This window comes from Schistocerca gregaria, chromosome X (assembly GCF_023897955.1).
Source record: "Schistocerca gregaria isolate iqSchGreg1 chromosome X, iqSchGreg1.2, whole genome shotgun sequence".
NCBI classification, from domain to species: Eukaryota; Metazoa; Arthropoda; class Insecta; order Orthoptera; family Acrididae; genus Schistocerca; species Schistocerca gregaria.
In genome coordinates this window covers 154,430,736-154,445,757 of record NC_064931.1, presented here as the reverse complement: position 1 = coordinate 154,445,757, position 15,022 = coordinate 154,430,736, and the positions used below count along the sequence as shown (strand labels likewise).

Genomic DNA, 15,022 nt, shown 5'->3' with positions numbered 1-15,022 from the left:
GGATATCTACTTCTGTATTAGTCATGTTGGTAGCAGTTCTTCATTTGAATTCTGGAATATTTACTTCATCTTGTTACATGAAGGAATCTCAGAAGACTGTGTTTAGAAACATTACTCAAGCAGCACTATCATTGACAGTATTGCCATTGCTATTTCACAGAGAAGGCATTGATTGTGTCTTGCCACTAGTATACCTTACATATGACCAGGATCTCTTTCGATTTTCTCTTAGGTTTTTGAGACAAACCTTTGTTGTGGAAACTATTATAAGCATCTCAGACTGAAGTATGCCCTAAATATCAAGTTTCTGCAAACGTTTGTCAATTTTCGGGGTTTTGCATTTCTTTAAACTTGACATGCTTTCTTCATTGTTTCTGCAACAATGTTCTGAGCTTTTTTGTGTGCCATGGGGGATCAGCTCTGTGGTTTGTTAATTTATTTGGTATGAATCTCTCAATTGCTGTCAATACTATTTCTTTGAATTCAAGTCACATCTGGTATACACTCACATTGTTAATCTGGAAAAAGTGGAGACTGTTCTCAGGTAGATATCAAGTGTATTTTTATCTGAGTTTTTGAATAGATATATTTTTCATTAGTATTTTGTGGCTTTGGGAGTTATGGTATTCAGTCTTGCTATGGCAAACCTAGATTCCCTAATCCCTGTACCCACTTCAATGTTCGTAATTAGCTCAGGATTATTTGTTGTTAAGATTGTTGTTAAGAGGTCAAGTGTGTTTTCATGACTGTTTACTATTCGAGTGGCCTCATGAAATAATTGCTCTAAACAATTTGTGTTTAGCACTTACACAAAAATGCAAACATTGAACATCCTTGGTAAAGTTAACATCAGTACTCAGCTTGACAGTTTATACCATGCAGAGAGTCTGTGAGAGAACATAATGAGCAAATGGATAAGAACAGACATATCAGTATCCTCTCCATGTTAATAGACTGCAAAAAATTTTGCAAGGCGTTTGAATTAGCTTAATGTGATTATGATGAAAGATAAGATTCAAAAAACCTGTGAGTGTTTCATGGGCTTGTAAAATTAAAAAAACTGCTCTGTGTTTAACAGTACATCCAAAACAGTTCAAAACGAACTTCTACACTATGTGCTAACTGTATGCAAAGAAATACACCACTGGCCATTAAAACTGCTAGACCATGAAGATGATGTGCTACAGATGCGAAATTTAACTGACAGGAAGAAGATGCTGTGATATGCAAATGATTAGCTTTTCAGAGCATTCACACAAGGTTGGTGCCGGTGGCAACATCTACAACGTTCTGACATGAGGAAAGTTTCCAACCGATTTCTCAAACACAAACAGCAGTTGTCAGGTGTTTCCTGGTGAAATGTTGTTGTGATGCCTCATGTAAGGAGGAGAAATATGTACCATCATGTTTCCGACTTTGATAAAGGTCAGATTGTAGCCTATTGCAATTGCGGTTTATTGTATTGCTGCTCACATTGGTCGAGATCCAATGACTGTTAGCAGAATATGGAATCGGTGGGTTCAGGACGGTAATACGGAACGCCATGTTGGATCCCAATGGCCTCGTATCACTAGCAGTCGAGATGACAGGCATCTTATCTGCATGGCTGTAACAGATCGTGTAGCCACGTCTCGATCCATGAGTCAACAAATGGGGACGTTTGCAAGACAACAACCACCTGCACAAACAGTTCGACAACGTTTGCAGCTGCATGGACTATCAGCTCAGAGACCATGACTGTGGTTACCCTTGACGCTGCATCACAGACAGGAGCACCTGCGATGGTCTTTTCAATGACGAACCTGGGTGCATGAATGGCAAAACGTCATTTTTTCAGATGAATCCAGGTTCTGTTTACAACATCATGATGGTCGGATCCATGTTAGGCAACATCGTGGTAAACGCACATTGCAAGCTCGTGTATCCATCATCGCAGTACTGGCGTATCACCCGGCGTGATGGTATGGGGTTCCATTGATTACATGTCTCGGCCACTTCCTGTTCACATTGACGGCACTTTGAATAGTGGACATTACATTTCAGATGTGTTACGACCCGTGGCTCTACCCTTCATTCGATCCCTGTGAAACGCTACATTTCAGCAGGATAATACAGGCCTTTCTGGATACAGAAAATGTTCGATTGCTGCCCTGGCCAGCACATTATCCAGATCTCTCACCAATTGAAAACCGAGCAACTGGCTCATCACAATACACCAGTCACTACTCTTGATGGTCTGTGGTATCGTGTTGAAGCTGCATGGGCAGCTGTACCTGTACATGCCATCCGAGCTCTGTTTGTCTCAATGACAGAGGTGGTTGTTCTGGGTACTGATATCTCAGGGTCTATGCACCCAAATTGCGTGAAAATGTAATCACATGTCAGTTCTAGTATAATATATTTGTCCAGTGAATACTCGTTTATCATATGCAGTTCTTCTTGGTGTAGCAATTTTAATGGCTAGTAGCGTAATAATGTAAGAAATTTTAAGTGTGCATTATTTGGATATAATTGTGGACAAAACAATGAATGTGTCTACCAGGCAACAAATGGTGACTGTGTATAGATATGAATTTTTGTGGTTCTGTTGTGGAGAGATTTTGAGGCTTTTTTAACCCTGATGCACAGGATGCTGAGATGTTATTTAGGATGATACATTATGAATTGCTAAAGCATGTGGATTCATAGAATGAAAAGGTGATCTCACAATGCTGTGGCAGTGCTGCTGTTATGAGCGGAAGCATTAATAGTGTTCAGGCAAGGATTAAGCAGGTATATCGTGTGGATTATTATATCCACTGCTATCCTCATCAACTTAATCTTATCCTGCAAAGAGCTGCAACTATAAACAAATCTGCAAGATATTTTTTTCTAAGTTCTACAGCATTCCAGAGAGAACTTGATGTTACTGTTAAAATTTACTCATAGTTATTGAAGGCACAACTGACAGCTAGATTAACTCTACAGCAGACAAGACTTTCAACAAGCAGGTGGTGTTGTTGAAATGCTGCAGCTTCTACTAGACAACAACTTGGTTCTACACACATTTCCACTGTTAAGTGAACTAATGAAAATAATTATAAAGACGCCTTTAACAACAGTTAGACCTGGACATTGTTTCTCAACAATGGGAAGGATAAAAGCCTTTCCTCAAAACACAATGACAGAGAATTGGCTTTCAGTATTGGCAATGCCTGCAATTGAGAAAAAGGTTGTGAATGATAATAAAGACATCAACCACAGAGTGATGAAGACATCTGAGCAACTGAAAAACAGATACGTGGATTTTCTTTACAAATAGGCAGAATCAGTCATGCTGCAGTACAGTTTTCTCTATTTAACATGTACTTTCACTGCAGTGTAATGGATATGAATATTAACTTTTGTGTGGACTATGTGGAAGAACAAGGTATTTCATAAGAAGAAATTATGCCATTTTCATGCTTCAGAAAATGGGACTTGGCAAGTGATAATACTTTAGAAATATTAATATTTGGCTGATAGAATGGAGAGTAGCAAAAGCTTACACATTACTTCATTCTTACTCTAGACACTACTTAGTTATGTACAAAACAACAAACATTCACAAAAACAATGCTTTCTTTTAGCAGACAAATTATGCATGTTACTGTTATTATGTATGCATGTTACTGTTATTATGTTATTGGCTGTGGCTGCAGTTGCATAAATGTGTGCATAGTGCAGATACATGTCAAGATCGATGGATTGTGTGAGGCTGGGTGACCACACATCATACAAGGATGAAATTTGGCCACATGTTGCACCTGTTGCGTCATCAAGGACCACTGGGAAACATTTGCTTGCATAAAGTGTTGACTAGAGAATGGTATGGTGCTTTGTTGTCTTCAGTGACTTTCCCAGGTTCTGCTGTATGAGAATATGGCTGAGACCAGTTAAGCAGCCTATTCACGAGTGCATTCACCCACAACACACAGTCCCACCGCAAGTATCATGGTGTGGTGTGGAGGTCATCACTTACAACTCGCAGTCACATTTGGTGTTTCTGAAGGTTAAAGAAACTGGTGCACACTGTACTGCACAGGTTTTTATCACCATACTATTGCCATTTCTTTGACACAAAAGAGATGTGCGTTTTCAGCAGGACAACACATGTTCACATACGGCTGCTATTACACAACACACTTTTTTCACTGTACAGCAACTGCCCTGGCAAGCAAAATCCCAGATCTTTCACCATCTGAACAAGTGTGGGATATGGTGAAGTGACACCTAACTGATTCTCCAGAGAAAGCAACTGCCACTGCCAAATTACAACAAAAAGTGCCACATGCTCAGAAGAATCTATCGCAGGATGCCACTTAGTACCCTTGTGATGGTTTTCATGTGAGAATACATGTTTGCATTGCCACCAGAGGGTCTACTCTGTGTATTGATGTGACAGTTTGGGCATCCTTTACTGTGACATATGTGTTACTTTTGGTCTGAATTTGCTATCAGACACTTCTACAATGATATGCTACCTTTCATATCACTTGTCAATAAAGTGGCCCTGCCCTTGAGGGCATTTTGGATGATGTTGCATTTTTTCCCGCAGAGTATTAAAGACAACAGAAATGGTAACTATGCTTCAGAACAAGTAAAATCTCAACATAAGAATGTTAAAGAGGAAACAGAGTATAGACAGGAAGACACATACGAAGAAAGAAAGAAAGAGGAAACTGAAAAGTGAAACATATAGCAATGTTAAGGATTTGTTTGTCATTAGATTCACCAACAAAAATGTAAATGTATCTATATACAACCACACAAAGCAGATGTGGGATGGATTCGTGGTACAAAAATGCTTTCACTATATATGGTAGCACATGGTTTTCATTGCGTAACTGCTTACAGATTAGTGCTTACAGCTACAGCCTGAGCAATTAGGTGCAGAATGGTGTTCTCAGTCTACCGTAGTACCTGATACATCACTGCACCGTTGTTGCCAGTTCCTTGAAACGTGAAATAAGTGTGATGTTCTGAAATTACCACACAATCGCCATGTAGGGAGAAACAAAAGATAATTTCATTTTATGACTCGATTGTGGATCCAGATGGAATAAACCTCATAATCTGTATTGTGTCAACAGAATTGTACCATCTTCTCTTGCCATATGGCAGAGAGTGCCATCTGTCTGGAAGTGTGGCAGCTGCCAGATGAGATGCTGGGTGGGCGGTAATGGTTGCATGCAAGCCCAAGCAATAGTGGCTGGCAATTCAGCACTCAGGTATGTTGATTTACATCAGCTGATGGACATTATTTCCTTTTTACCCTTTAACCTGAGGAATCAGTGTCATGACACTCCATTCTATGTGGCCTAGGTAAAGGAGGTCCAAAGTCTTATATAATGGACCCCAGGGGGCAAAAAAAGTTTCATTGTTGTCAGATCTTTTAAAACAAAAATGACTCATTTGTTGTGGTGGAAGGTAAGCGAGCAGATGAGATCCACACGCTGGTGTGCAAACTGTGTGTTGGGAGTAAGAAAGTTTCCAAGTGGTGATAGCACATGAGCACATGGTGTGTCATATTGTATTTCTGGCATTTTGTGCATACCTGGGTCCACAACCAATAGTGTTTTAGCACATCGAGCCATTAAAAGTGTTATCACCAGTGCCTTCATAACATGGATGCCTGGAAAACTTCATCAGTACAAGGATTCAAATACACAATTGCTTAGTGATCGGGTGCATCAATTGGGGAAAAATTGAGTAGTTGCAAGTTTTTGCACAGTACTAGGAACAAGGGTCCTGAACAACATACTAAAAATCCTGACTGGTAAAAATGAAATGTCGTGTGATGAGGGCCTCCCGTCGGGTAGACCGTTCGCCTGGTGCAAGTCTTTCGATTTGATGCCACTTCGGTGACTTGCGCGTCGAATCCTGACTGGTGAGTGGGGTGGGAGTGGGTTTCTAGGTCACATTTTTATGTGTTTCTCAAACAACTCTAAAACTATGGCTTGTAGCAAAAATGTTTCCCTATACGCAATTAAACTACATTCAATTTCCTATACATTTTTTCTCTAGGACTAATAGTTTCTGCATTCAGGAAATGGAAATGGAAAAATTGCAGATTATTAAAAATCTTGTTCTAGCAGTGTAAAATTAATATTTATCTTTAAATGAAGTGAGTCAAAACAAATATCAAATACTGAATGTATGCAAGACATCTGAATGCAGTAGAGACATATCACAGGATAAATTTTGTTCCAGGGGTGTAACAGGGTGGAGGGGGAAGTTATGTGGGATGAAAGTGCAAGGTAAGGTAGGTCGTCAGATTGTGTTCATGCACAGCCCTCCTTCACAGGTTTGCAAACTGAAGTTCAAGCATGTGATTCCCCACTCTAACTCCCCCACTATGTGACAAGAAGCAACTACAGGATGTTTCACAATGTTATATAGACACTATACAACATGCCTTACAAATCACTGGTGATGCATTGCATAAACATGACCAGAGAATGTTTATTTTGCACAAAAGGCTTTTACACTACATGGAAAGCAGATCTGCATTATTAATAATACTAATACAAGTAACATACATGGGCAAAAACTATGCAAATCTCTGGATGCTGTTCTATACTGCTAGAGGACAAATTGATTTTTAGTTATACTGTATGGCAGCTGTAGTGTTTTTGCTGGAACGGGAGCTTCCCATACCATAAGTTCTGCTCACTTTTCAGTCTACAAAATAATTATATCTCACCAGCATTTCCTGACCACTACTCTTATGCAAGTGGACAAAATAACTCCACTGAGCTTGTGTTTATACTTATTTCCTAAGTGTTTAATGAGTAGTGTGATTTTTGTCAGTAACTTATGTAGTGTTGGTGGCAACAAGATTGACTTGGTAAATGTGACACATTGCTGCTGTCTGTTGTTGACAGCTTATTGTAAATCCAAGGAATTGTGTTTACGTCATTTGGTATTGAATTACTGAATGAATATGAAGTTGCTCCACTTCTCTTACCATTAATTGTGTTGCTGGTAGACTGCATAAATCTTTTCTATTCAGGAATCACTGGCAATTGTAGAAGGGGCTGCACTGAGTCGAGCCACTTACCACACATGGACAGTGTACCTTCAAAGATAGGTGAGAATATACCTGGTGGAGTTGGCCTGATCATATTCAGGTCTAGAACAGAAATCTGCTGCCAAGCATTTCTTGGCTTATGTTGAAATACCTGAAGTTCTATAGCATCAACGTATGTATATTCTCTCTGGATGAATAAACTACTACTACTACTACTACTACTACTACTTATGTTGCAGATTGAGATAATTTAAGCCGCTGGAGTTCTTGATATTTCGGCAGAAATGGTGGAGACAATGAAAACAACATTGTCAAATAGAAGTTGACAGCATGTTAGACTTGAAAAAAACTCTTCAGTGTGGTATAGAGTTGACAGCATCAGCTTCTGAGCTTGTTTTTACATAATAGCTCACTTAATAACCACAAATAAGTACTCTATAAACAGATAAAATGACTCCACTTTGTAAACACAGTATCAGTGAAGGTACTTTGCCTCTCACATTAGAAAACCGGACAGAAAATGCTGCCGTCTGCTGTGGCCGAGTGGTTCTAGGTGTTTCAGTTCAATACTGTTCTGCTGCTATGGTCGCAGGTTCGAATCCTACCTCAGACATGGATGTGTGTGATGTACTTCGATTAGGTTTAAGGGACTGATGACCTCAGATGCTAAGTCCCATAGTGCTTAGAGCCATCTGAACCATTTGAACAGAAAATGCTGGTGATTTACAGCCTGTGTGTTAAACTGAAAATTGAGCATCATTCATGGTGAGGAAGGTTGCCTTTCCTAGAACAATGCTACAGCAGCTGTGCAGGATAACAATCTATTTCTCCTCTTGCACAGACTACACAGAGATTTATGTAGATTCTGTAAATATGCATTACTGCATTAGTGTTATTAGTAACTCAAATCTGCATTCCACGTAGTGTTAACTCATTTTGTGCAAAGTAAACACTCGCCAGACATGTCTGTGCACTATGCACTGTGGAGGGCCCATATAACTTTGTTAAACACCCTGTAGTTGCTTCTTGTGATGTAGTTGGATAGACAGAGTGGACCTACTCGATCTTCATCTTGCACACCTATGAAAGATGGAGCTGTATGAACACAAGCTAGTGGCCATCCTTCCTTCACTTTTCTACACCACACATCTCCCTCTCAACCCTGTTACACCTCCAGAACACAATTTATCCCTTAATAGGGCTCTACTGCATTTAGATGTGATACAGACATTAACATTTGTTTTTAACCTAGTTACTGTTAGGACAATATTTTTAATAATATGTGATTACTCCATCCCCTAGATGCAGAACCTATGAGTTCTAGAAAAAAAATGTATAGGACCTTTTCTGTAGAAAATTTAAAGTAAGTAAAACTCGTGCTGGGAAACATTTTCTCTAGAAGCTATGGTTTTTGATTACTCAAGATAATTATTAAAAAAAAAAATAATAACCTTTAAACCAATCCCCACTCAAACACTCACACCCCATCAGTCTGGATTTTTAATATGTTGTATATAACACTCCTAGCACTCTGATTACATGATTTTTCCCCTAATTTTACTTCACTGACTAGACTAATGATTTTGTCACAGTATACTGCTACATTGGTGTCTGGCGGTGTCACATGCTCCAATTGTACAGCCAAGAATCCTCAACCTAGGTACTTCTGTTCTGTGTTATCATTGCCAGTTCATTGGAATTTATTCCCTGGAATACTGTGCCATCCCTGGACAGATCACCACCATATTTTCAGCACCAATGAAAGGCAAAATATCAGTTGTGAACTGGGTAACAAAATTCAGTTCAGATGGTTTTAGCTGGATAGGCAGATAGTTGTTTCAGAGCTTCTAAAATAAGAATATCGGCTGTGCATATATGTTCAAAATGTAGCCTTTGATGATAAAACAGAAATAAGTTCTAGCCTCATGGATAGCCAGGAGCTCTGAAAATAGGGTGGTAGCCGAGAGCATTGTTTTTCTGTCAATTTTTTGGACAAAAATCTATAGTGTCCACTGCATTCATTGACATTCTACATCTATATCTACATCCATACTCCACAAGCGACCTGCGGGTGTGTGGCGGAGGGTACCTTGAGTACCTCTATCGGTTTTTCCTTGTATTCCAGTCTTGTACTGTTCATGGAGAGGAAGATTGTTGGTATGTCTCTGTGTGGGCTCTAATCTCTCTGATTTTATTGTCATGGTCTCTTCGTGAGATATACACAGGATGGAGCAAAAATACTGCTTGACTCCTCAGTGAAGGTATGTTCTCGAAACTTCAACAAAAGCCTGTACCAAGCTACTGAGCGTCTCTCTTGTAGAGTCTTCCACTGGAGTTTATCTATCATCTGTGTAATGCTTTTGCAGTTACTAAATGATCCTGTAATGAACACACTGCTCTCCATTGGATCTTCTCTATCTCTTCTGTCAACCCTATCTGGTATGGATCCCACTCTGGTGAGCAGTTTTCAAGCAGTAGGCGAACAAGTGTACTGTAACCTACTTCCTTTGTTTTCGGACTGCATTTCCTTAGGATTCTTCCAATGAATCTTAGAATTCTTCCAATGAATCTCAGTCTGGCATCTGCTTTACTGATGATGAATTTTATATGGTCATTCCATTTTAACTCACTCCTAATGCCTACTCCCAGATAATTAATGGAATTAACAGCTTCCAGTTGCTGACCTGCTATATTGTAGCTAAATGATAAAGGTTCTTTCTTTCTGTGTATTTGCAGCACATTACACTTGTCTACATTGAGATTCAATTGCCATTCCCTGCACCATGCGCCAATTTGTTGCAGATCCTCTTGTATTTCAGTACAATTTTCCATTGTTACAACCTCTCGATATACTACAGCATCATTCACAAAAAGCCTCAGTCAACTTCCAATGTTAACCACAAGGTCATTTATATATATAGTGAATAGCAATAGTCCTACAACACTCCCCTGTGGCACACCTGAAATCACTCTTGCTTCAGAAGACTGCTCTGCTGCACAACTGCACACATAGAATCGGATGCCCCTTTTGAAATGATCACCAAGGGGGATTCTGAATCAGGATGGCCAAGCAATGCAACCCACGCCAGATTTGCCTCAGAACCATGTGGAGTGGAACATGGACTTCACAGCATAAAGTATAAGGCAGCAATAGAAGTTTATGATAGTTATCAACACACTTATCACACTATCTTTGGGCCCAGGGTGATGTTCCACTCCAGAAGTGGGCATGAGCAGGGAGCAAATATTTTGAATTCAATGCAGTTCACTTCCATAATGCTCTTCGTAGGATTCAGTAGTATTCTGTAATCAATGATGCAGAAGAAAACTTCTCAGAGGTAATGTTCATGTTCTTCTGTCAAAGATGACACCACCAGCATATTATCAGTGTAGTCTATATCACTTAGCAATATTTCATGAAATCTTTGAAATGTCTGAACAGTGTTGTGCAACACGTACAACATGTAGGGTAATGCAAACACTCCAAATGGTATTGTCATAACCATTTTGTGTTTATCCTTTGGGGCCACTGAAATCTGATTGTAGGCACTGAAACATTCAGTACAACTGGAAAGATACCATATGAAATCCCCTGTGTGTCACAATGGACCGAAGTCTCAAAATTGTTTGGTCACTCAGTGCTCTATATTCATGGCATAGCCAACAACCAAGTGAAACAGCAATGACTGTGTTTTTCTTATTTGAAACACCGTGCCAAATTCCAACAAGGTCATTCAAAATTTGTCGAGATCAACATACCATGGTACACAGAAGACAGTACGCTGTTGAATGATGTGGGAGGTCTGACACACAGATGCACACATGCACGTGCACACACACACACACACACACACACACACACACACACACACACACACACACACACACACACATACACACAGTGGATGAATAATAGACTGACACCCCATTAAGAGGCAGTCTTGTAAGTGAATGCATGGTCAGATCACTGCACTGAATTAGCTGGCCGGTCATTCCTGCTGCAGTTGTTCAGTCCGGGACACAACAATTCAGCATATCTAGTTTGAGATCATAGAAGAAAAGAAAACCTGGCATGTAATAATGTGAGTGCATCAGCAATGATAGACCATCGCTCAAACGCTCTCCACAAGCTTAGATTCAGATTTTTCACTGGAGAAATCTTTTGCTACAAAGAGATCAAATATACAGGACTCTGCTACTCACATTTCTGGACCTGGAATATGGTGAGCTACATTGAATGTTCTGGCTATGGCAGTAACATTTTTCCCAGTCTGGTGAAAGTGAGGATTGTACATTGATGGTCAATGAGAAGCAAGACACTCCCTTTCCCTGTGGGCTAACAGTGGGCTTATCCATCCTTCATATTCTCCTAGAGCTTGTTAGCTCTATTTCATATCATATTCATAATAAGTTGCAGCACATTGCTGGCAGCATCTGTGTGGAGTACAGGGATGCTGGGCACTTCTGAACTCACCAACAGGCAAAGATGAGACAGGAACTAAGATGGTTTTCTGTCTCTTAGCCACTACTAGTTCAGCAGCTGCTACAAACCATTACATGCGTGTGGCTGACAGCTGCCATACAATCTCTTTCTTCTGTCACTTATATCAGTCTGTTGCTTTGTATTTCGTGATCATTTTGTTCACTTCAAAGATGATGCCACATTGTGATTATATTTCATTGTATCCTGGGTTATGCTGTCGCCAGAAAAATGCTTCTTGACATAACTGAACCGTAGGGCTCCTCAGTCATTCCAGAGCATCTCTACTTTGAAAGTTATGCAATGCACTTCTGCACCTAGACGCCTTAAACAATGCAGCTGTAGCTGACTGGCATTATCACTGCAGGCAGTCTGTTGTTACTGTGACTGATCTCACATCTAGTGTCCTGCTTTATTGTTGGGTTAGCTGCAACCAGGTTTGCTAGCCCAAAGAAAGTTTATCACCATACTGTTTTGGTGATGTCTGCTACCGCTTGTGGTGCAAAGAGTGGCAACTTGCTTTAAATGTTCAGAAATGTAAAACTATGCAAAAAAAGGCACCATCCCTGTTATAATCAACCAACTTATCCAAATACCATGGTGTAACACCTTGTGGGAATATGAAATGGAATGATCACAAAGGCTCATTTGTGAGTAAAGCAGGTAGTAGTCTTTTTGTTTAAAGTTAAAATACTAGGTTAGTGCAATCAGTCTACAAAGTAGACTGCTAACAAACCACTCGTCCAACCAGTTCTACAAAGTGGTGCAGAACATACAAAGCAGTTTCTATCTATTACTGGTGGGACTGTGGTGAGTGTAGGCAGTTGCACAAAGTCTGACTTTGTTCATTCAATTGACCGTATTTCAGTAACCAACATGGTCTGGACCAGTGCACATCATGGATTTGGCATTCATGCTTATTATGAAAACCACACATATGTGATAGCTACACAATGAGCTTTACGGCAATAGTTCAACATTCCACACAACAATGCCATTCCTAATGCAAACACTAATCAGTCCTGGAATGGCAGTTGAACGAAACTGGTAGCACAATAAGAATAGATACACATGGCCATCACAGATTCATCAGAATGCCAGAAAATGTGTAGTGGATGAGAATGTTTCCGAGATGACTCATCTCTTAGAGGCATGGTGTCGGGTGGACTGCGCGGTCACCAGATTTGATCATTTGTGACTACTTTCTTTGGGGATATCTGAAGGGTAAGGCAATTGGCCAAAACTGATAGCACACATGGCTAACACAGATCCATCAGAACATCAGAAAATGTGCAGCGTGTGAGAACAGCAGTTCAACAATCACCATTTCATGAGGTACAAAAACACTTTCAAATACAGTTTCATTTGTGTCACTGCATACTGAATAGCACTTCCAATCACTGTCTGGCCGAGTCACCCACAAGTTACAGACTCCCATTCTTAGCACAGGTAGTTTTCTGTAGTATCTGGTAAATTCCTGTCTCAATGTTGCGGGTTTCCCAGTGTGGAAATGTGGGGCACTGACTCTGCCACACACTTGTCTCAAAGAAAGAAGGCAAACATCAGTAAAATGTGAAGTGCGATTTATCAGCTTATCCCAGCATACTTAATGTCCAAATAGTTCATGACTGAGCTGCTGGATGTTGGTGTCCAGCGCACACAGTATTTTGGTGAATGACCACATTGGCATCAACAGGTGTGCTGATGAATCAGCAGTTCACCTGTGAACTATTTTGACAAAATTTAAAGTGGTAAAAATAATCCACAAAAACTTTTGGAATCAGTTAAGTATCAGTATAACATCAAAAGACAATTACAGTGGGCTCTCATGACCTATATTGAAATGTCAGGAGGATATGCATAAATACTGAATTTATCATTACCTAGAAGAAAGAAGGAAAAAATATAAGCTAATTACAGCTTACCTTGAGTGAACAACAGTTTCCAAATTTGGTTGTGGCTTTCTCGTGTCTTCCCTTCGTCTCACTTTGTCTCTTTCATTTACATTTCCTTTCATCTTCTCTCTCTGAAGCTGACTCTCTTTCATTTTCCTCACAGCCTCAACACTGTGGGGGACATTCCTATTTTTTGAAAAAAATTCACATAAAATTTGAAGATAGAACCAAATGAGCCGCTGTACTGAAAGAACACATCACTCATACCACCACTACTACTCAAATAACTGTACTGTCATCAAAGATAATTAACCTTTTGTAAGCTCAAGTAGAAAGAACTGGAGAAGAAGAAAGAGTTCAATCAAGTTTCTCAGTTCACTGCCATATTTAAGTTCAGCAAGTTCAGGTCTTTTTTTCTATATTTAGTTACACAACTTTTGTTTCACACAATTCTACTTTCCTAACCTTAGCCTCACAGTGAAATCCAGTCCATTTATTTATTTTTCTTATGTAAATTTTACATTTAGTTCATTTATGTCAATAGATAATCTTCCTGCTACTGCCCTGTTGCAACACCATTATCTTAACCCAAATAGGAGGGAAAATTGTGTTAAGCCACCTGTTGACTATCATGTACTTTTTTTTTCTCATGCCTCATGTTTTTCAGGCAGAAATTAAAGGACATAAGCAGCATTTGCCTCAACTCACTTCAAGGCACCACATAAAAACCACACTCATGTTGCATATTGTACAAGGGCAACAGTTCTTAACTTAAAATACCAGGACTTGTATCATTAACCTGTCTCACACTAAAATGCAGGTCACTTCACTAATTTTCACAAAAATGCAAAGTTATTTAAAGACACTATTGCCACCACTCCCTTGTGTCAGATTTTACATTAAATTTTGATAACTGAATATGGAACTCTTCATGTAATTCAGCTTGATGTACACTGAAAAGCCAAAGAAACTGGTACACCTGCCTAATATCGTGTAGGGCTCCCATGAGCATGCAGAAGTACCACAACATGACGTGGCATGGACTCGACTAATGTGTGAAGTAGGACTGGAGGGAACTGACACCATGAATACTGCAGGGCTGTCCATAAATCTGTAAGAGTATGTTCATGACTGGGAAGTTTGGTGCCAGGCGGAAGTGTTTAAACTCAGAAGAGCGTTCCTGGTGCCACTCTGTGGCAGTTGTGGACGTGTGGGTTATCACATTGTCCTGCTGAAATTTCCCAATTCTGTCGGCATGCACAATGGAAATGAATGGATGTAGGCGATCAGACAGGATACTTACATACATGTCACTGGTCAGAGTCATATCTAGACATATCAGGGATCCCATATCACTCCTGCTGCACACTCCCCACACCATTACAGAGGCGTCACCAGCTTGAACATTCCCCTGCTGATATGCAGGGTCCATGGATTCGTGAGGTTGAATAAGTACATCCACTAGATATAATTTGAAACGAGACTTCACTGACCAGACAACACGTTTCCAGTCATTAACAGTCCAATGTCAGTGTTGACGGGCCCAGGCAACACATAAAGCTTTGTGTCATGCAGTCATAAAGAGTACACAAGTGG

The 15,022-nt window shown here is 39.9% G+C and overlaps 1 protein-coding gene across 1 annotated transcript in view; it reads right to left on the bottom strand.

Moving 5' to 3' along the window:
* Nucleotides 1-15,022, bottom strand: part of LOC126297948 (uncharacterized) — a 98,312-nt gene that overhangs the window by 44,369 nt on the left and 38,921 nt on the right. Inside the window, exon 2 of the mRNA XM_049989269.1 lies at nt 13,457-13,612. Within this exon, the coding sequence (XP_049845226.1) occupies nt 13,457-13,612 (156 nt within the window). The remainder of the gene's footprint in view (nt 1-13,456; nt 13,613-15,022) is intronic.